This window comes from Sipha flava, unplaced genomic scaffold (assembly GCF_003268045.1).
Source record: "Sipha flava isolate LNK unplaced genomic scaffold, YSA_version1 40_pilon_pilon, whole genome shotgun sequence".
Lineage (NCBI taxonomy): Eukaryota > Metazoa > Arthropoda > Insecta > Hemiptera > Aphididae > Sipha > Sipha flava.
In genome coordinates, this window is record NW_020273126.1 from 2,007,922 (window position 1) to 2,029,680 (window position 21,759).

The 21,759-nt window shown below is 38.5% G+C and overlaps 1 protein-coding gene across 1 annotated transcript in view; it reads left to right on the top strand.

The window, feature by feature from the left end:
• LOC112688833 overlaps nt 1-21,759 on the top strand; it is a 96,006-nt gene that overhangs the window by 66,214 nt on the left and 8,033 nt on the right. Inside the window, exon 3 of the mRNA XM_025562218.1 lies at nt 2,216-2,314. Within this exon, the coding sequence (XP_025418003.1) occupies nt 2,216-2,314 (99 nt within the window). The remainder of the gene's footprint in view (nt 1-2,215; nt 2,315-21,759) is intronic.

Below are 21,759 nucleotides of genomic sequence, written 5' to 3' on the forward strand. Positions count from 1 at the left end.
CTACGAAGGACCCAGAGTGGCCTACAAGTTGGACGTTCGGAGGTTGGTGGTGGGGTCCATGCAAAGGATGAACAGTGGACTACGCGTGGTAGAGATGACGAGGCAGAGGAGACTGGGGACGTCCGAGGGATTACACTGATTTTAAGGGATTGGTTTTCGGGATTTGCCGACGACACAAAAGGACGGCAACGCTTAATTGGATGTCCTTTGGGTTTATTGATTTTACTATCGCCGCCACCGTCACCGCCGTCCCTACGAGCTCTTCGCCACCGCCTCGTTTCTACCACTCACCGTCTGCGCCGCGTCCTCCTCCTTTCCGTCCGTCCGTCCATATCTCTCCTTTCGTTCGCGCCACGTCCGGTCGGCCGTCAGCGGTGGCCGTTAAGTTCCCAAAGGTCCGCCGGGGGACTCTTTCATTTACATAATGCCCACACCCTTCCACCTCTGCCGCGACCGTCGTACTGTTCCGCTCGCCCACCGACAGCTCTTCACGCGCACACTTACCTAACTACATCTGCATAAACACGCACGCGCGTATGTATATATGTACATATTCTCACTGGACGTGGCACCACGGTCGCAAGGGACAAAGATGACGACGACGTGGGTGTGCGAGGGACGGGAGTAGGTCGCGGGCGGCGAAAGGGAGATTGGAAAACATTCGAGTGACGTTTTCCAAGATGGCCGGCGGCGGCCCCTTGACCCGCCGCACACACAGCGACGCGGCGTGTTTCTCTCTGACTCACCGAGCAACAATGATTTATTACGAAACGCCACAGCCGTCGTCGTCGACCTCTCCTCCTCTTTTTGCGCGTTTGTTCGCACGTGTGCGTGTACGTGTGCGTTTGTGTCAACCGTGTTCGCTTCCGTCATTGCGCACGCGGTCCAAACACACACCGTCCGCCCGCAAGCACCGCGAAATGAAGAAGATTCCTTCTGTTCGGCAACGCGATAGGGGGAAGATTGGACACGCGAGCGCAGGGATGGGAATGGGGAGCGCGGACGGGGCAAGGGTCGCGCAGAGGTATAATGTCGTACATACCGCAGACGAGGCGCTTCGCAATTCCAATTTCACCTACGACCCCGCGCGCGCACCGCTACACGACCAGGGAGAACTGATTAAAAACGCTCAGCGAATTTGCTTACGTATGTTGTACACCTATAAAGGGCTGCACGTGTGTTTGTCAGTGTGTGCAGGCACATATTAATGGACGTTTCTTTTTTTCGACATTTTTCGAAAACATTCCGTTTCCACCCGATTTAAAAAATCGTTTACGTACGGAGAAACAGTATTACTTTCATGGATTTGTACATTTATTTCGCTACGCTATAATAATTATGATAATACCAATGCATTTACACATATGATTGCGTTATTCTTAGGTTAAAAAAATAAAAAGTCAAAAAACGAAATCGCATTAAACACATACTTAATTAATACAATTATGATTAATATTTCATAGTGACGCAACTGTTCAACGATTTAAAATTGTTCTATATAATTCCATCGTTCTGAGGAACAACAATAATTTCGATAATACGGTTCGAAATGTGTTATTTTTTTTTTCAGTAAATTTATGCATTTTACATGCGGTTACATTTTTATTCAATTAAAATATTACATTGCATTATTGTCATCAATTGTAATTTATTTGTAAAAATTTCTCGAGTACATTATTTTTGTAAGTCTAATATTTATTTTCAGTTTCGTGTTCTGAATAACAGTAATTTTTTTTTTCGAACAGTTTAATTTATAAAAAAAAATAAATACAAAAACTCTAATATTGTACATGAGTACTTATTAGTGTTTAGAGTGCGGGGATAAGTGGTGTAGTGGAATGACAGTCGTATAACTACCCCACACGGTTTTAGTGCACTTCTCTTCTACGTCAATTGATACTATACACACACACACACACACACACACACACACACGTAGTTTTCGATGGTAAATCGAAATAATAATAACATTTTTACTACGGTACGTCCGTCTATAATTCTTCGTCCACGCATATGCCGTACAACAGTACCATTAAAATATAGTGCAGCGCATTATATTCCGTACGGATTTGAAGCTGCACTAAAAAAAAAAAAAAAAAAATGTCTCGAGCGATTCGGAGAAAACGTACTATTAGCATATTCTATAAAAAAAAAAACAACAATGATACGCAGTGCACGGTAGTGGATATTTAATCGACGGTAATATTGTTTACAGGAAACGTCATCGACGTGCGCAAGAAGTTTCCGTATTCGTCGACATGAGTTCGAACGAACTCGTTGCCGCCGTCGCAAAACCGCAGCAACACCTAACCAGGTTAGTTACCAGGTACACCGCACGCGTTCACGGAATGGAACGTTGAGTGACACATTGCGAATACGACGCACATCGCGCATTAGAATATACTTAGGACCACGGATTCGATTAGGTTAGGTTATTAATACCGCGTCCACGCCATTAATGTAAAATACGAATAATTTTAACCAACCTTTAGTGTCGTCAATAACCGAATTGTTTCAGTCCGTATTGTTATGAAACGTCTTTTTCATATCGGTAAAAAAGTTTTTAAAAATGGTTTTTGCATTTTGACACATCTCCACCGTAGGAGTGGTCCGTCTAGTAAAGTAGACGCTTCGTTCTTTTTAATATTATATTTGGATTTTATCATTATCCGTAAGCCTTCAATTTGTTGAGTGTATGCGTTCCTATTCCCGGGTCAATAAAAAGTTCTAAATCGTTAACTGTGTGATGAATATAACAATGATGATTTAATGTTGAGTACGCTCTCCGTTGGTCACTATAAATGGTGGTTGAAGTTTTTACTTAGTTTTTAATAATTTTTAAGAGAATTTCTCGGTCCCAAAATACATAAATTATATTCCCATAAATAGAATAAAATGCCCATAACGACAATAACCGTGATAACGAAACATATAGATCTGCGGTTCCCAAACTGAGCACCACGACCACTTTCTAAGGGCACCGCGGTCTACGGTTCATAACAAATAGTTTAAAAGGATTAAATTTTTTTCCTTATTGTTTTCGTAAAAACTCTATAGCAAATAATGTAATATTTTCTATTGTATATTCTTAATATTCGTATATTCTCATATTAACCTAATATTTGTGTATAATAATTATAATCATAATAACAATAATTTTCATATATTTATTTTTTAAGGTTAAAAATGCATTAATATATAATTAAGATAAATTTTAATAAAATTAATAAAATGAGTTATCGATAAGTATTTTTTTCTCTCTTTAATTTCATTCACAACAGAGCAACGTGGCTAAATTGGGTCTAAAAAAAGGCACAGCGAAAAAAAAAGTTTGGGAACCGCTGTACATTGTAGATCAAGAAAATCTTATCGGTAGGCCGGGTAACATTTTTAGGTTGCATATTGGACCGTTACGTCCGCGCGCGTACACGTTACACGTGCCGTAGCCTTTCAAGGTTCGCCTACGAAAACGGGACGAACCCGAGCAAAAGGTCCGACGACAGCACTACTAATGCACATTAACACCGTTGATTTATGGTGTTGGGCTTTAAAAAGCAGTAGTGTAGTTCGATAAAGTCGAACAATTTTCACGGTTAAATAAATAGGGCACGATTTATTATTACAAGGGAAAATACCCTTTTCGGGGGTCGCCGCCAGGGAAGGGCAAGTAGATCCGTAGCTGGTTTTTCTGTTCCTGTGTGATACGCCGCCGCCGCCGTCGTCCGTACGATCGCGGGGTGACCGAGTTAGGTTCTGTGTATAAAATATCGCCCCCCCTTCCGCCACCGAGTCCGTTCATCAATATAAAAACGTTATCGAGTTTTCGGGGGAAAATGGCCGCACCGGGACACTGCTAAGTCCATCGGTTCGTTGCGTACCATAAATTTCGAACGCACGGGTCCTTCCACGCATCGAAACGGTTCCCCGCCATTGATCATCATGTATTTCTACTCAAATTTGAAGGAAAAAAAATAAAAATAAAGTTTTTACGATCGAAAATAAAAAATGAAATCGACATTTTGTTCGGGGACTCTTAGCAACGCACCAGCATATAATATCCAATGCGATAGGATATTGTCCGTGCAAACCGAAACATAAGCGTAACGGCCATAAATGGATACATTTTTATCATTACAAATGCAATGTATATAATCCGATTTAATAAGGCAAATCGAATTAAAAAAAGTATTTGTTAGTTTTTTTTTCCATTATTATACGAAACGCTCCTAAAATCCCATAAAAATACGCGTTAGTATATACATAATATAAATAAATATATCACATTGTTATGAAAGTACCTACCCAAATGCATTTATACGAATATGGTATACAATTCTTGCGATCGATTTTAAATTTAATTAAAATGTCCTTTCACTAAACACAAACCCTATTTTATACGAGGGTTATTTTATTTTATTTGTTATTGTTGTACGAAAACAGGGTTTCCATAATTCAGATCATTAGCTGATATTTATTTATTTATATAAACTTGAGAGATATAAAAAAAAAAAAAAACATTATTTTTATTTGATATTGCAAAATTTGTTTGCAAAGGTCTGTAACGAATTTAAAAAGATTAATTACATCGTCGTTGGAATGTTGGAATATTTGATTGTTAGGTTAGTCATACCAGAACAAAGATCAATTTATTAGTTACACGTTGACTAATTATGATCACCCATTAAACAAATTGGTGATGTATGACGATAACGATTTTATTTTCGTTATACCTTACATATTCGTACATATTTGAATTATACCTAGTTTTTTTATTTTTTTTTTTTTTTTTACGGGACTTTCTAGGTTTACAATTTATTTCAACATTACAACATGTATGTACAATTGGTATAAACTAAAATATTAAGTTGCACATTTTATTTTCTATATTTAAATTTTATTAAACGAATAAACTAATTTTACAGTTGAAGGATAATATTTGGACCATAGTAATTTCTGAATTGGAATTAAGAATAGAAGAAAGAGTAAGTTGGATGTTTGGAGAACTAAAAAATAGTTAAACGACTACAGGATAATGAAGGGCAATTAAAAATAATATGGGAGAGGTCAGATATTATTTCCTCAGGGTGTTAAGTACAATAAGGAGAATCGTTGTTATTATACCTGGTTATTTCGTTTTGTTTGTGATATAAAACACGTACGACTTGATTTAATGTTCAATACTTCAAACTAATAAGTTTGATGTAGATGATGAAAAATACATGTGAATAAATATAAAACAGGAAAATGGCAACCTAAACTCGAGCAGAATTGGCTAAATCAAAATTCATTCAAACATTGAAAATGTACTGTGAACACATTTATTTGGACCATAATTATTGATAGGTGAGAATGTAAAACATCATTATTCAATCGGTTAATAACCCAAGTATACGGATATAATGAGTCACGTAAATATCCATTTATGATTTGAAGTATAAATTTAAACGATAGAAAAATCAAGACTAATAAATAGGGTTGTTGAACGAGACGGTGACAGAGAGAGAAAGAGTGAGAGAGAAAGAGTGAGAGAGAAAGAGAGAGAGAGAGAGAGAGAGAGAGAGAGAGAGAGAGAGAGAGAGAAAGAGAGAGAGCGCGGTAGCAGTAAACCATCTCTTCGTGATCGCAATATTCAAGCGTTTCAATTAATGTTAATTGTGGACATTGATTTTGCACGCGACGAAGGGTCTCCTCCGCGAGCGCGAGTTAAAACAAAACTTTCACTTCAGATTTCCCGTCCAAAGTTAAATCTGCTTCGTTCGGTAGTTCGCAGAGCACACAGAGTAGGGTCGATTAGGGTAAATATTGAAATCACCTTATAACTTGGCTAAGCCGGCCAAGCGTTCCCGGAAAAGGGTAGCCGATATTTACCTTGGCCCGGCAAAGACGAGTTCGAAAATGCATATACATTGAACACACACGCACGCACACAGAAACACGTGTTACACAACAACGCAACTTACACCGTCGATATGCAAATAAAGTCAAATTACTATATATGTACACGTAGTGTATACACGCACCCCGTGCGAAACGTAATAAGACGACGTGGAAATAAAATCAAACAACTAAACGCATACGCGTGTGTATGTATAACTTGGTGTATTCAAATAAAATAATCGCCGTAATAATTCTGTAAACGTTTCTGAAAAAGGTTCATCTCCGTAAACACGGTAACACACACGCGCGCACACACATACATGACACGTATTATGAGTATAAACCCGTAGGAATATTATTCTTTCACCTATCATGCCTATCCCGCTGTCGTCGCCTAACCCTTTGGTCGAACAATACGCGCAGCAGCACACACACACACACACGCACACGGTTGTTGACCCCCCCCATGGGAATTTTTTATTTTATTTTTTCATCGAATAAAGGGCGTAATTGCACAAAAGACCTTTTATTTATTTCCGTTTTTTTCGTGGGGATCTATTAAAAAAATTACTCATTGTCGGCGCCGCTAAATAGAGGCGGTCTGTTTCTATCGAGGAATCCACAGCCGGGTTTACTATACATACATGACGTGTGTGTGTGTGTGTGTGTGTGTGTACTATTTTTTAACCTCCTTTTTGACAGGTATAAAAACCCACACTCGGGATAACGGTTTTCTTCGAACAGGTCGAATCATTCCGCGGTGAGGGCTGCCAATTAAACACAATACAAACCGTAATTTTATAATAATGTATAGGTATCTGGGCTGCTGCTCGTACATTGCCGTATTCGATATTGTTTTCACATCGTGTACGAACACACACTTGGGCAGGCATATAATAATGCGTGGTACCAGCGATTTCAACCGACTCGAGCCGATATTGAACGCATACGACGAGCGCAAGACCGTAATGCATTACACCGCCGTGATCGGCGTCGGAGAAGGATTATAATTTTATCGTTTTAAAACCATCTGGTACCGAAGGGTGCACGTTGTATAAACGCGGTTTCACGCGTAAAACGTAAAAGTTATTGATTGAGACGTCGTTGTCGCGTACGCTGATCAAATCGTACGCGTAGGCACAAACGCACAGCTTGAATCTAGGTGTAATACTTAACACGACGCATATGTTCCCGCAGAGGTCGAATTACACGACCGTCGCAGAAGAACCTTTATTTACATGTCATCTGCCTTTTTACGAATGCGCTCGGCCCAATTAAACATAATTATTTCTTACATGCTAGTTAGTCGCAGTGTTGATCGTTTCGTAAAATTGTTTTCTTATAACACGTAATACGTTACACTAACTGTTGCGAAATGAACACGCAGTCATTTTATTTGTGTTCTGTACTTCCTGTGACCTGTATTTTATCGTTATTGGTATTGCCTAATTCTACATCGTCTGCTTTAGTCGAATAATCGAAAAACGCAAGGTTGGTCGGGTGCACAAGTGATATACGTGTATATATATATATATATATATATACGTACTGAAACTTGAAGTTTGTTTTGAGCATATCATGTATTTATAATTTTGTATGTACATGTGTACGCGTTTACGTGTACATGTGTGTGTGTATGTGTGTGTGCGTCGGAGCGCGGCGATGGAAGGTTTTGTCACAAAATCGTAAGTGTAAGCGAAGTAACGGCGAGAACAAAAGTTTTTCTATGAACCATAAATTACACGACAAGATCAACAGCAACTGTTGAATGATGATGTTTTCGCGGGCAACATGTGTGATGAGAAACTCTTTATTGTTTACAGCCGATGAACTTTTTTTCTCGCGCGTCGACCGCATTAATTTACATTTACGTCAGGACCGCCGGACGATTTAGCGATTATCCGTCTGCCGTTTGTCCCTGCTGTACGACAAAGTTGTGCTAAAATAAATTTGCGGCGTTCATACGGAATAAACGCATCAATAACGTGGCGGAGGCGTGCGAATACATTTATTGCAAAAGTATACGTCTCGCAGGTGTTTAAAGTTTTGCAATGGCCGAGAATCTGATATACTTTCCAACTGAACACGCTTTGAATATAGAGTACTAGAACCACGCGAAAACGTCAGCTGTAGACATCATATTTGTTCCGATTTATTAAAACAAGAATTAAATGGTGTAAAATATTCTGTTGTACTTTTCAAAACATGAATTGAAACGTATACGTTTAGGTTGTACGGCCGCATAAGGTGCATAACCACAGAACGTATGAAATTGCATATAATCTGTGGTATAACTTTGGTTGTACTCTTATAAAAACAAATTGTACAAACATTTTTGTGCGAGGCTTAGCCCTATCAGTCCCCTTGGCCTCAAAGGAGACCATACAGTTTAAAAATTCATACATCATTGTCAGCAAGACATAAACTCGTTTTGTATCTACAATTCGCACGTAGAATCGCTTAAAATGATGCAAATCGATTTACAAAGTTAAAATATTTTGAAAAACACGAATAATTTTCATATCAAAAATTATCAATACAAGGTGATTATTATATTTTATAAAAATTAAATCTGATATGATTATACGCAATATATAAATTCAATGTGTATATATATTATAATCCATGTAAATAAAAAAATTAATATTTGTGGAGATTGCATAATAGTTAGGTGCGTAACTAAATTAATTATTATATTTATTTATATCACCGAATTGTTCATAACAACAACTTTTAAGAATAAAACTAACTGTCTCCTTTAACGTCCAGTGGTCTCGTACCAAATTATCGCTTTATTTGACACGCGTCAAATCATAAACGTTATAATATAGCTGCTACACATGATTTATATAATAGAATAAAAATTATTAAGAAAATAAAACGAAAAGGATTAAAAAAAATTCCGGCAAAATTATTTTCAATTTAAGTTTTTGTTTTTAACATTGTTTTTTCTTTCTTTCCTATACTTGTTTGATTTAACTTTGTGCCTCATCCATTCAAATATGGCCAATAAAACGTTATAATTAAATCGTTACGAAGTTTTTCGAAATTTTTATTTTTATTATTTACAACGAACAATTATGATTTCACTTGGTTTTACATCGTCTACTAATTACAATCAGAACTCGTCTATGTTTGGAATCAGTTAAAGAGCAAATAATGTTGACGGTCACGATTTGTTTACGAGGCTCTTGAACTCTTTGAGAAAAACTACTTATTAACTTTTTTTTTTTTTTTAGTTTAAAAGCTATGGCGGCACGCGGGTTGTTGCTTTACTTGTAAATTATGCGCTTTTGTAAAGCGCGTTATTCGAGGTGGCGCGTGATAATCCACTGATTAAACCGAACGAACGAATAACGTTCAAAAGTATTGTAATCGAACGTCTCCCAGGGAACCGACATTGGCGGTTGAAAACAAATTAAAAAAAAAAAATTAGTACAAATAAACGAACGACAACCAGGCGCGTATATTCATCATTGCCAAATCGTAATTATTATTCATGAGAGTTTAATCATTTAGCAAATTTTGTAAAATATTTTTTAATTAAATTTCCTATTACGTAATTACATCGCGACGTGTAATTAAAACAATAGGGATATAGTATTACAAAACCGCAACATCAACAAAACGCTGGAACACAAAACAAAAAAGAAATTAATAAATAAAATGTGAATAACACTAGACATTTTTTTTTTGTTGAAATTCTCATAAACACCATGAACGGTTAACGAACGTTAACTAACGAGCAGTGGCGATTGACCGTGAGTGTTAACAGCAGGCATCACGTTGTCAACGAGAACCTCGAGTCCCGAAAAATTACGATTTTTGCACGTTGCACTTTTAAACTTAAAGATGACGACGATGATCAGTAAATCGAAACCTGTATCGAATCCGTCCACGTGTGCAGCGAATCCCGTTCGGCTTGGAATTAAACTTTAATAAACTACTTATATACATTTAATAATAATACATGTTACTGCAATGGGAACATTGACCGCAAAACGATTTTTATTCCTTGTGCGTTGTTCACCGGAATGCGCATAAGAACCGGAGAAGATTTCGACTCCGATCTTTTTTTTCTTTTTGTACATTTTTACGGAGGAACCTGTATAATACATACGTGTGTAAACACACGCGCGTGTAATAATGGTAAATACGTTGGGACGGACACGGTAGGATGGAAAAGAAACTACACGCACGCGGATGTAATACAGTCGTAGGGGCGAGCGGTAATAGGGTGCCGATGGTGAGGGGGGCGTAGGACTACGAGAACGCTGAAGGGACCCGGCAATGCGGACACGATATCACACGGCGAAGAACGGCAGGCGAGGGAAAGAAAGGACGTTGGAAAACACGAGGATAAGAAAGGACGACAGCGGTGGTGGTAGTAGTAGTAGTAGTAGTAGTAGTAGTAGTAGTAGTAGTAGTAGTAGTAGTAGTGGTGGTGGTGGTGACTCCTATCCGTCGTCCTGACGCGCGCGGTGGCGGTTTTTGCGTTCCCTTCACTGTGGCACCGGCGGAGGGGGTGAGAGAAGACGCGCGTGGTGGCAGTGTAGCGGCGGCTATTGATTATTTGAAGAGGTCAGCCGCTTGTCCAGGAAAACTCCGACATTTGCACGCCACCTCGTCCTCCCCTCGGTACTTCTACACCCAGGTCCGCCCGCCGATCCCTCGGCAAAAGGGTCGGCCAGCCAGCGGCTAAACAATGCGACACCGCAGACACGGCAACACGAACACACCCACCTTTCGTGCGTCCCTACCGTCCGCCCGCCCACACGTCGTGTCCGACCCTCGCGCAACATCTTTTGTCCGGAATCCGAACGCGCCACCGCCGTTGCATTTCCTTTTCCTTTCCGCAACACGACACACACGTGCACTAGGTACAACAAACACATCGATCAGACATCGTTTCCACCCCTCACGGAAAGTTAAATTCCGTACGTTTTGCGCGCGCGTTGGTTCGTCCTGCGACGGTATCTGCTCCAGCAGGATGTGCGGTCCGTTTACGAAACGTTTGCGATACCGTCACCGATTCGATACGCATACATTATAATAATATCGTTTACGCGCGCCGTCGTCGCTAAAACCATAATATCGACGCCGGTCACTGTACGCGCGGAGACTGCACCCCATCGCCACGGGGTTTTTCGTAGTGTCTTCCGAAGCTCTCGTGAAAAACGGCCGTACGACGATCGTTTCGTTCGATTGGTCTCCCACGATCGATACCAATGCATGTGTCCGCGACGCTAAACGTTAACGGTGGCCTGATTACTAATCGGCTAGCGAGGGGAGGTGGTAAATTCAAAAAAAATATGCACCGAAATTAAATTTCTAATTACGCATCCCCCTGCGTTTATTGAAATTACCGATGCCTTGGCCGGGGCACCGCATTAATCAATGCATTTACGATTTGCGCTGCCGTCGATTCGTTACGACGCAAACGGGGCTTAGCGGTCTTAAAAGTTCAGCGACTTTCTGGTCGGCAAGTCATTTACATTGAAGTCCTAAAGTTTAAAATAATAAATCTATGAGGTCCAGTGAAAAAAATCTTTTTCAGATATTTTAAAAATAGCAGTATAAAAGTAAAAATAATTATTTTATTAGAATTAATTCATATTAAGAATTACAATATTAGAAGTATGAAAATAAAAGTTGACAAAGACCAGAGTATTGCCTTTCACGGTCCGCCGGTTGCCGATCCCTGTTGTACGGGTTCTCGATGTTCGAACGGCGATCGTTTGGACATTATCGTAACAACAATAACTGCTATCCAAACCGGTATAATCACATTACATTATTATTTCCACCGTTTCGGTTGTTTAGTTAATTTCAACGACGCCGTTAAGATTACCGCAATTGTTACGCGGCACAGTCAAAAAGTCGTTACGCGCACGTACGCCGTGCGCGATTAAAAAAATAATATTATTCATATGCGAGTGGAAATCCGCTTCGTGGTGGATATTTTTTTTTTTAATTTTTTTTTTTTACAATATATCAATAAAATTAAAAAAAATAAAAGCGCAAATGAAATGTTCGTCGTCTGTGTAGAACGACCATATCAACGACGTTCGTCTAATAATCGTTTAATATTGTACGCGGCAGTGTAATCTCAATCGGAGTTGATGGGGTCTATTCTAATTATTGCGCTCGTAACAACGACGATAATATCAGTGGCTGTGTTGCGTCACGTTTAACAGAACAACCCTTTCCGTTTACGCGCAGACGTTACACGTTTAATGACGAGCGATAAATTCAATTTCCATCTCACCGCGATCCATCCGATGAGATATTTTGCTAAACGCCCGATTGGGTCACAAAAAATAAACGAACCATGTCCTGGTTTGACGTGACTATTTCACAGCGTTAAGATATCGTGAGTTCGATTAAAACTGTTTCGAATCGATGAGAAAAACACGGTTATAATACGCATAATAATGTGTACACAGCTCGTGATTTGTGCACTGCAGCGTTTAATAAAAATGTTTTATTCGTGAAATTAAATCATTGCGTAAACGATGTTGAAACATAACAATAATTTAATGTGTTCGACGACGTTTTATTATTAACTCGCACTTTTTTTTTTTTTTTTTTAGTATAAAAACTTGTACTATAAAAAAAAAAAAAAAATAAAAAAATAAATTGAAATAACTCTATAAAATAGTATCATTAAGTTAAGAATTGTTCGGACTTTGTATAGAACTCGTGTTGAAGAGTTCGTAAGAACGTTTTCGTTTGAAAAACATTTGAACGATGCGAACATAATAGGAATAATTGATTCAATGCCGGTAATCAAAACGAAACAGAATTATTCCGCTTATCATATTATGATTTTACTTTTCGATTAAATTTCGTTGGAAAATTCCGGGTTTACATGATTTCTACGTGAAATAAAACGATACGTTTTAACACTAACCTAGTGAAAAAGTCTTTCAGAGCTCATTATACAACACGAAACATAGTCGTATCAGGGGAATAAAACGAGCGCTTTCACGACAGAACTCGAGTTTTCGGATCCGACATCATGAAAAACGGGAGTAACCGAATTGGTTTCCGTTTGAAAAAGGTATTTTATTAGGTATAGCCGGATTGGTTCCCGTTTGTGTACAGGTAAAATAGTGACAATTTTAATTTTTAACACAATTTACCTACACTGTCGAAAATTAAAATCCAGTGGGCCAGTGCATAGAAAGCGAAAAACAAAATTTTAAAAGCTTTATGAATGAAATATAGACACAATTATTAGATCGATAAGATAGATTATAGAAATATAATAGACTATAGATAACTAAAGACTAGCAAATTATTAGCAAACAGGAAAAAAATAACAAATACTTGGAAAATTGTATGACTGAGTACATTAAGGAGAAGATTACGGGAATTGAATATTTAAAGAAAGTTAGCTTCAAATTTGCAAATCAGTGGTTTTAAATTGTATTTATTATATTTTATTATTTGTATTTCGTACACCTAAGTGATTACTAGTTGACTTCAAATTCCGATTTAAAATTGTATATATTTTATATTTTTTTTTTTTTTTTTTTTTTAACACAAATTGTTAACCAAGCCTACTTTAAAGTTGACAGTCCTAAGCCTGTAAAATCGAGAAGGAAAATGTGCGTAATTAAACGGGAACCAATTCGGCTACATCTAATAAAATATCTTTTTCGAACGAGAACCGATTCGGATGACAAAACACACAAAGTCGCGGATATCCAATAGGTGAACACGCGTACGCGTCCCGATCGAAAACCCGCGTTGGCCCCTTTACGTTCTTAGACAGATCGCTGCCTCAGCTCGTTCGCTTCGTTTAGCCTACACTGTGGTACTTTATGACAAATTTCATTATGACAATTCTAATATTATTGTACTTGATTTTGTGCGAATTTATTGGCGCTGTTAACTCCGTTTCGGGCTCGCTACGCCCTCGAGTGCCTCTCGCGAGCCGTGCGGAAGACGGTCAAGAATTGAAAACTCGTCGCGCCACGGGGTGCGCATGGTTACAGTGGACGTCAACCCCTTGTATTAGGGTTGTCGTGTCGGAACGTACGATGTGTTGCCTAGCCTACGCTCCTGGAATAAATAATGCGCGTCGCGTTGTACGGTGAAGCCGACACGCGTTTTTTGGTTTATTTTTATCTTTTTGCTCCCCGTACGGCGAAACCGGCATCGGCCGATATCCCGAACGGGATCGAATTATTTCTTCACCGACTTGACCCCGCCCTCCGGTGGTCATCGGCAACGCCTAATGCGCGGGTACACCTGCTACTCGACGAAGACACCGCAGCAAACCGACAACCGCCGAAAACGAACCGGGTGTGATCACGATCTACGTGCAAACGAAAACAACGAATTCGTTGAACGCCGGAGACTACGACGTTGTCTCCGTGGGCGCGACCAGAGTCCAAATGTCGGGGGTGCTAAAATCGCTGAAAATAAAATTAAATAGTATTAACTGTAATCACTATAGGTTTTGTGGATCTGAAAAAAAAAAAACAGGAGCGCTACATTTCAACTCAGGGGTGCTAAAAACCCTATTGCGTCCCCCTAGTTGCGCCTATGATTTTCTCCCGTCTTGTTCCGACTTCGAACCACTTGGAACACGTAACCGGTCTACGAATGTACGGCCGCAGTATGAAAACCGAATGAAAATCGTTCCGCGGACATAGGACAGCATGACGCGTTCCAGATTTTCGGGTTAGTCGTGCTTTTCGTTCATTCGGTTTCAACGAGTTCACACGTAGTTCCCTCTAGCGAAGGTTTTTTTTTTTTATATATATATATTTTCACAACTCGAACTCCGGTCTCGGCTGTCGATTATCACATTATTATTATAATCATTAATACCAAACGATTAAAAGTACGCTCACGCGTAGAACGTCAACACGACAATAAATCATTTCGAGACATTTCGAGAAAAATAAAAATTTAGGTAAGAGACTATTCGGATAGTGTTCCAAAACACTTTTTAGTATTCCAAATCGTTTTCGAGTATTCCCGAATGTAACTTTTAAATTTTTTTTTTTTCTATTGTTTGGATTACTGTTATCTAAATACCTCTTTATAACGTTCACTTTTTTTTTTTTGTTTTAACAAAGGTACATTAAATTTTGTAGTTATATTACATTAATTTGTCTTCTACTGTTGTAATAGGAACAGTATTGTTATTTACCCGTTTTGTAGTAACGGTTGATAATTATGTTGATAATAAAATATACAAGTATAACATCTCGGGAAAAAAAAAATTTCAAAGTATTTGGAATACTATTACAGTATTTTAAATAATATATTCGGAATACTATTTTTCATAGTTCGAGAATTTATTTCATATACCATTAAAAAGTATTTTTTCCCAAGTCTGACGTCTATAATAAATTGTATTATAATTGCACGTACGTGCAGGTATTCGCGACCGTGTATTCCTATACACGTATTACAATATACAATTTATATACATATTAAATTGTTGAAGGCAAAAGTATGCACGTGTATCTGAGAGTTTTTTCCTCTATTGTCGAGTGTCGGCGGGGAGAAGAGAGATAAAAAAAAAAAAAAAATAATAATAATAAAAGAACTGAAAGGCAATACCGCCGCCGTACTGCAATTTAATATCACACAGTTTTCATAAACCCTTGTTAAGGAAAAATCCGTCATTTTCGTTGTTGGAAAAACTATAAAAAAGAAAAAGAAATGTATGTACGTATATATAAATCCTTGTAGAATTTTGTAATAATATACGGCAAAAAAAAAAAAAAGTGGATGTGTCTGTTATATATTTGTGGACTCGCATGGCACCGTGCTCGATATTGCGACTCGTCGTCGTCGTCCATCCAGAAAGATAGACGACTGAAAGTGAGGTAGTTTAATGATAATATGCATATATTATGTACAACGATACGAAATAATATGATTTTAAAGTGTATATTGCGATCTGGGAGAACAAGTATTTCCTTTATGCGTTGTTATTATTACTATGAACGTTTTCCCTGGAACAGTACATCACATCGTTTCATTTTCGATGCATTTACGTACAGGTATACCGATATTAGTATATTGGCATAGCTTACGTACTATTTACATACCATACGCGTATCCAAAGAGAACATATAACGAACTCATTCCCGAGAACGCACGTATATTATAATTTTCATTTTTCTTCTCTAATTTGATCTACAACCTGATAATTCTTACATTCTCCTTTAAGGGAATCGAACCATTTAGTTTCTATCACGCGTCCAGACCAAAAAGCGAAAATATATTTAATACACTTTTCGTAGCCAGACATTAATTTACACTAAACGTATGAATTTTTCATTTTCTCCTCTAGGACAATTAGATAGTAGATTTTTTTATTCCCCCCCCCCCCCCCAAAAAAAAAAAAAAAAGTCGTAAAATATATTTCGATTCTTGCATCATTTTCAGTTGGTCATAGACAAGAGTTTTACGAACGAAAACGTTCCCTTTTCATATAAATGCGATTACATTATGCAACTTTTTAAGGTAGGTCTCATAGCATGCCCAACCATTCAACAACGCCCGCTTTAATCCCATGCAAGAATGTACGTTTTTATCCTTTAATACCTCTTGGTTTGTTTTCTTCTCTGTCGAACTAATCCTTTTCATACATCACATCTCAAAAGTTTCTAGTGTTCAATTTCGGCTATGATCCACGTTTCATCATCCAAAACATATGTTCTAACGAATCTCTTCTTGAGATGTACCTCTATTTTACGAGGTTACCAGTTACCAGTGCTCGAATTGGAGGGGTGAGCAGGGAAACGGAGCTCCTCTACTATTTTTTTTTTTCACGTACCGCAACTATATTTTTTCACTGGAACGGGGGGACGTCACGTTCATCCTAATTGATGTCCAAAATAATTTTTATGTGAATTTCAATTTACGTCAATTTGAAAACAAATTTTACGATTTATAATATCAAAACTATTTTCATAATTAAAGATTATATGGTGGTTATGATAAGGGACAACATCATAATTTCTGAAAAAATATAAATAGCAATGTCTGTGAATTTGGTGTATTATACTTTATACATTGTACGGTTTGTTATTAATATTGGCGATCGGCGATATCGTCATTTCGGAAAAAAATAAATGCCCGCACCACAACTAATCTTCTAAGGCCGTGGCCCGCACTAAAGAGTAAAAATAAATAAAAACAAAAACCAAATATATGATTATATCATTCGATTTATGAGACTGCCTGATCGCCTACAATTATGTTAATTATTATTTTATTTTTATTTTCTATTGTAACATGTAGGATGTTGGTATTGCTATCAAAATATATTATATTTGGAATTTAAATAATAGTTTAGCTGAAAAGTGGCATTCGAAATATATTTAAGGTTGGCGGAGGGGGGGAGCCAGGAACAAAACCCCCCCACGAGTCTATGTTAAATAATTGCGCACACGGAACGCAGTTTTCAAATCGTTGGACTCAGCTCCTCTACTATATATATATATATATTTATATGTAACTGGCAGTGCTCGAATTGGGAAAAATTAAGTAGAGGAGCTGAGTCCAAATATATATATATATATATATATATTTACTAAAAGTTGTTTTTGCATAACTATAATATACTTATCGTAATATTTTTAGACCAACTCGAGTATCTGTAGACGTTGTTCCCATTTATTGCACTTGCGTCCGCGGCTAATGAGTGTGTACATTATACGGCGCATTTCTCGCCGTATTTATAAGCATCTAACACGAATTTTGTTAATTTGTTTGGACCCTATTACAACAATTTATATATAATAATATACAATAATATATATATATATAATATATTACCTTCTCGTATTAAAAAGAAAAATGCTAAAATAAATAATTTTAGAATGGTTATTTTTATATCTAATCTTAATTTAACTTTATTTGTATTATTATCTCATTTTAAAAATTTATAATGTTTATAACTAAATACTTCAAGTTGTATAATATTATTCTTTATATTTTCTAACACCATCAATGGTTGTGCCTACCTTTTAAAAATATTATAATGTATTTAACTGCACGCATCGAAATCGTATATTAACTTAAATTTACTTAATCTATAACCCTTTATCTTCGCTGCAAACCTAGACTTATAGAAGATAGATAATCCAAATGTATAATGTCAAATGTATCGGTGCCCATCCCGCGCGGCAAACAAATCATGGTAATACTAGGAATTGCTGAAATCGAATAGAAAACGATATTACAGGTTAGTTATTCCTAAGTCGGAGAGGATAAGTAGATTTAATTATCATTTCACAAATACAATTTACCTTGTATTATGTTTTAATCGAGTAAAACGATATCATATTACAGAAGACAGACGGAAAGATCAAAAACGGATTTTCGGTGGTGGACGTGAAAACGTTCATCAGCGAATGAAATGTTTAATAAATTGCTTACGGTTTTAATTTGTGTGTATCGGCAATGGGCGGTATACATCGGATGTAATCAGTGAGTACGACGTATAGTAACTATGTGCCAATTCGAGACGAACATTATTTATACTAAATAATAAAATATTTTCCCTCCAATAAACGTGCCAGGGTAGGATTTCCTTCCTCAAACCGTCCCTTAAATGCGAACACGTAGTACAGGTATAGTCGACGAATTACATTTATTTATTCGTTCCAGTACATATACACTGCAATACCTATGTTTACGGCAGATAATTATGTTGTATCTACATTCAATCGTCTGTGTAAATATATAACCTTACCGGGATTCCCTGAGAAACATTCAACGATTTTATATTACAACTAGTAATATTTCTTAGTAAAATAACGTCGCCATAAAATGCGTACAGTCCTCATTGAACCGATTGGAAGTGTACGCATAAATACGCGATACTCGATCCTACCGGAAGACGCACACCGATCAGTCGTGATCGAGACTGAAGACGCGTTTAAATGTTGAACGTAGGGTACGCAATAAGTAGTTGATAAACATCTGTGCACCGGTCGATAGTATTCGAGTTGCCGACCGGTTCGCAAGTCTGTAAGTAACATAAAGCGCGTATTCGCGCGTAGCATAAAGTTCAATCGAAGTCCTAAAGCCACCGAAGGAGTGGTGAAGTTCGGTCGCGTAAGATGCGGGGTTTTGGACGGGAGGTAGCCGCGCACATCGAACGGTTATTTTCATTCGTATGGGGTTTTCGATTCTTTTCTTGCGCGACCGACTGCGTACATTCAGCCGTCCGTGGAAACCGGTACACGTGTGTAGGAAAAACGCACACCCGATTGAACATGAATGCCCCGACGAACGGCAGGGATGATCCACACAGGTACACAAACGGTAAGCATGTTATTGCTCGTCGGGAGTTCCGTGCATACGCCACTCGGTCCGGAGCGATCGGCTTCGATCGGGAGAGGGATACGTGTTTCGCGGGAAACGTGAAAGGGACAGGGGGGAGAAGAAAGAAAATCCCTAGCCGACGGGCGGTGGTTTTCACGAAGGAGCCGAGCGCAAGGACGCGTGAAGACGGTCTTCGGCGGTACTCGCGGACCGTGAAATGCGTGTCCTCGTGCGCCGCGTGTGGGGACAAACAGCTGGTCGTCGACGGTCCTGAATGCCCGGTTTTCCCGAGAGGAGCTCGTATTTCAAATCACGGAAAGATATGGTGCCCAAGGGCGGGGGAGGGATGGAATATATACGCGCGTGCACCGTTGGTGCGCGAAATAAATGTAGCTATTTTCCTCGGCGTAGCCCTCTAACCGTGCCGTCCCTCGACCCCGTTCCGCACGCGGTACACTTCCATTACTTCTTCGACTTCTTTTCCGCGCCTTCCGCACGACCGCCGCAGGACTAGCATCTTTCCGTCCTTTCGAAAACACATTTCCCATCCCACGCGTGTGCACACGGACGGATACAATAAGGACGGCGATGGCAGTAGCGCGGTGCGTTACGGCGCAAAGGGATCGAAGATGGCGAAAAAAATGAAAATATATACTCGTACAAAAAAAAAAAAAAAAACCGATATTCGTTATGTACGCCCGCGCGGTCCGCAGCCACCGGCATCGCCCGCGCCAGGACGTACACCGAAGTGGTATCTCTTGTCCAGTGCAACTATCGATCGTACACGTGTTTCTATGGGCGCGTAACTAGAGCCCAAATATTGGAGGTGCTGAAATTGCTGAGAGTAAAATTAAACGGTATTTAACCGTGATTACTATGGATTATATAGATCAGAAAAAAAGACAAGAGCGCTTCATTCGAACTCGGGGGTGCTAAATTCCCTATATCACCCCTCTAGTTTCGCCTACGACTGGAACGTATTACCGGACGATGCGGGTGTACGACGCCGAATTACCCCGTTTTTTGTCGCCGCGTAAAACGCGCCTCCGCACTCTGGTATTCGAATCGCACTTGACTTGACGAAATTAAAGAAGGGGAACTCTTTTTACTTTAAAGTAAATAGCGTCCCCAACACTTGTAAAGCATTATTATTAAAACGTAATAATAGTAAGGGGACGCTAAAATTTCTGAAAATGGGTCGGGTTACCCCTGCGTCCCCCCTCAAGTTAAGCACTGGGTAAACGTTATGTTTGACGATACCGTACGAACGAAAATAACGATCGTCGTTCGTCGACCGGCCGCTATGTGGTTACCGCGATCGAACAAACGCACAACGGTTTAAACCCGTCGGAGCGACCACTCTTGCGCACGGTTCGCTGAACGCGTATACGGATTCTCCTGTTCGTATAGCATTATGTATTTTCCTGCTGAAAACTCGTGGCCGTTATCCCGCGTTTAATAATAAAGTTTGTTAATTGCTAAGTAAACTATTTGTTAGTATAGGTGCGTGTATTATATTAATACACGCACGCGAAGGATGTTGTGATAAGGAATAATATTGAAGTTCTCCTCAAAACGAATATACATATATATTATGTATGTATACGTACGGTAAGAAGTTTTCGAGTGTAACGTGTTATATAATATCTCGTGTTGTTGTTTAACTCCTAGAAAGTTAGGCATTGTTTACGATGAGTATTAGATTTTCTCAGCGCATTAATATGACTAGCTCATGATAATGTACGCACAGCATATAGCATAATATATCTAATATCCCAAAACGAAAGAAAAAAAAGAGAAAGTGGTAAATATTTGGATAAGACAAGGGATGGGATAATAGGGGAGATGTAGATAGAATATTAAAGTTTGGATTGATCACCTTTATCCTTTTTCAAGAGAGGACATTTGGGGTAACGAAGGTTTTAGGGTATCAGAGTAACTGAACAATCTTGGAAGCTAAATAAAATAACACTTACTTGAATCGTCGTCGGTCTACGGGTGCTAATGACACTAGAAAAGAGTGAGGTTGGAATGAAGTAAAACGGACGCAAGATTTCATGAACTAATGCTGGACACTTCGACACTCGCACAGAATTCGTACTTCGATGTTATAGTTGCTTTGTATTTGATTAATGAGATCGTCCAAGTCCGTGTACACACAAACTGAATACTAATGGAGCAATCGGTGTACATGCAGCCACGAGGAGCACTTTGAAGGGTCTAATGAACGTGTTGTAGAGCATAACGGGATGGTCATGTGACCAAAGGTGGTCTACTTTAAAGGTTGACCTATATAAGATCATAATTGTATACGGTTCAGTTATCTTGCATACGTAAGCATATGAAACATTTTCTATCACAAATCGCTAATAGAAGTTTTAGTAAATCTTTTCATACAAAAATCGCAAAACAATCGTTTTATACACCATTGTTAATTAATCGGTATAATAATATTTACATAAATGCTTTTAAACCTCACCTAACTTGTGTAGAATGTTTTGAAAAAATCAGCTTCGGTGGCCTGAATGTCCTTTTTATCAACGGGTATTTTTCAATAACTTCGTAAACAATATG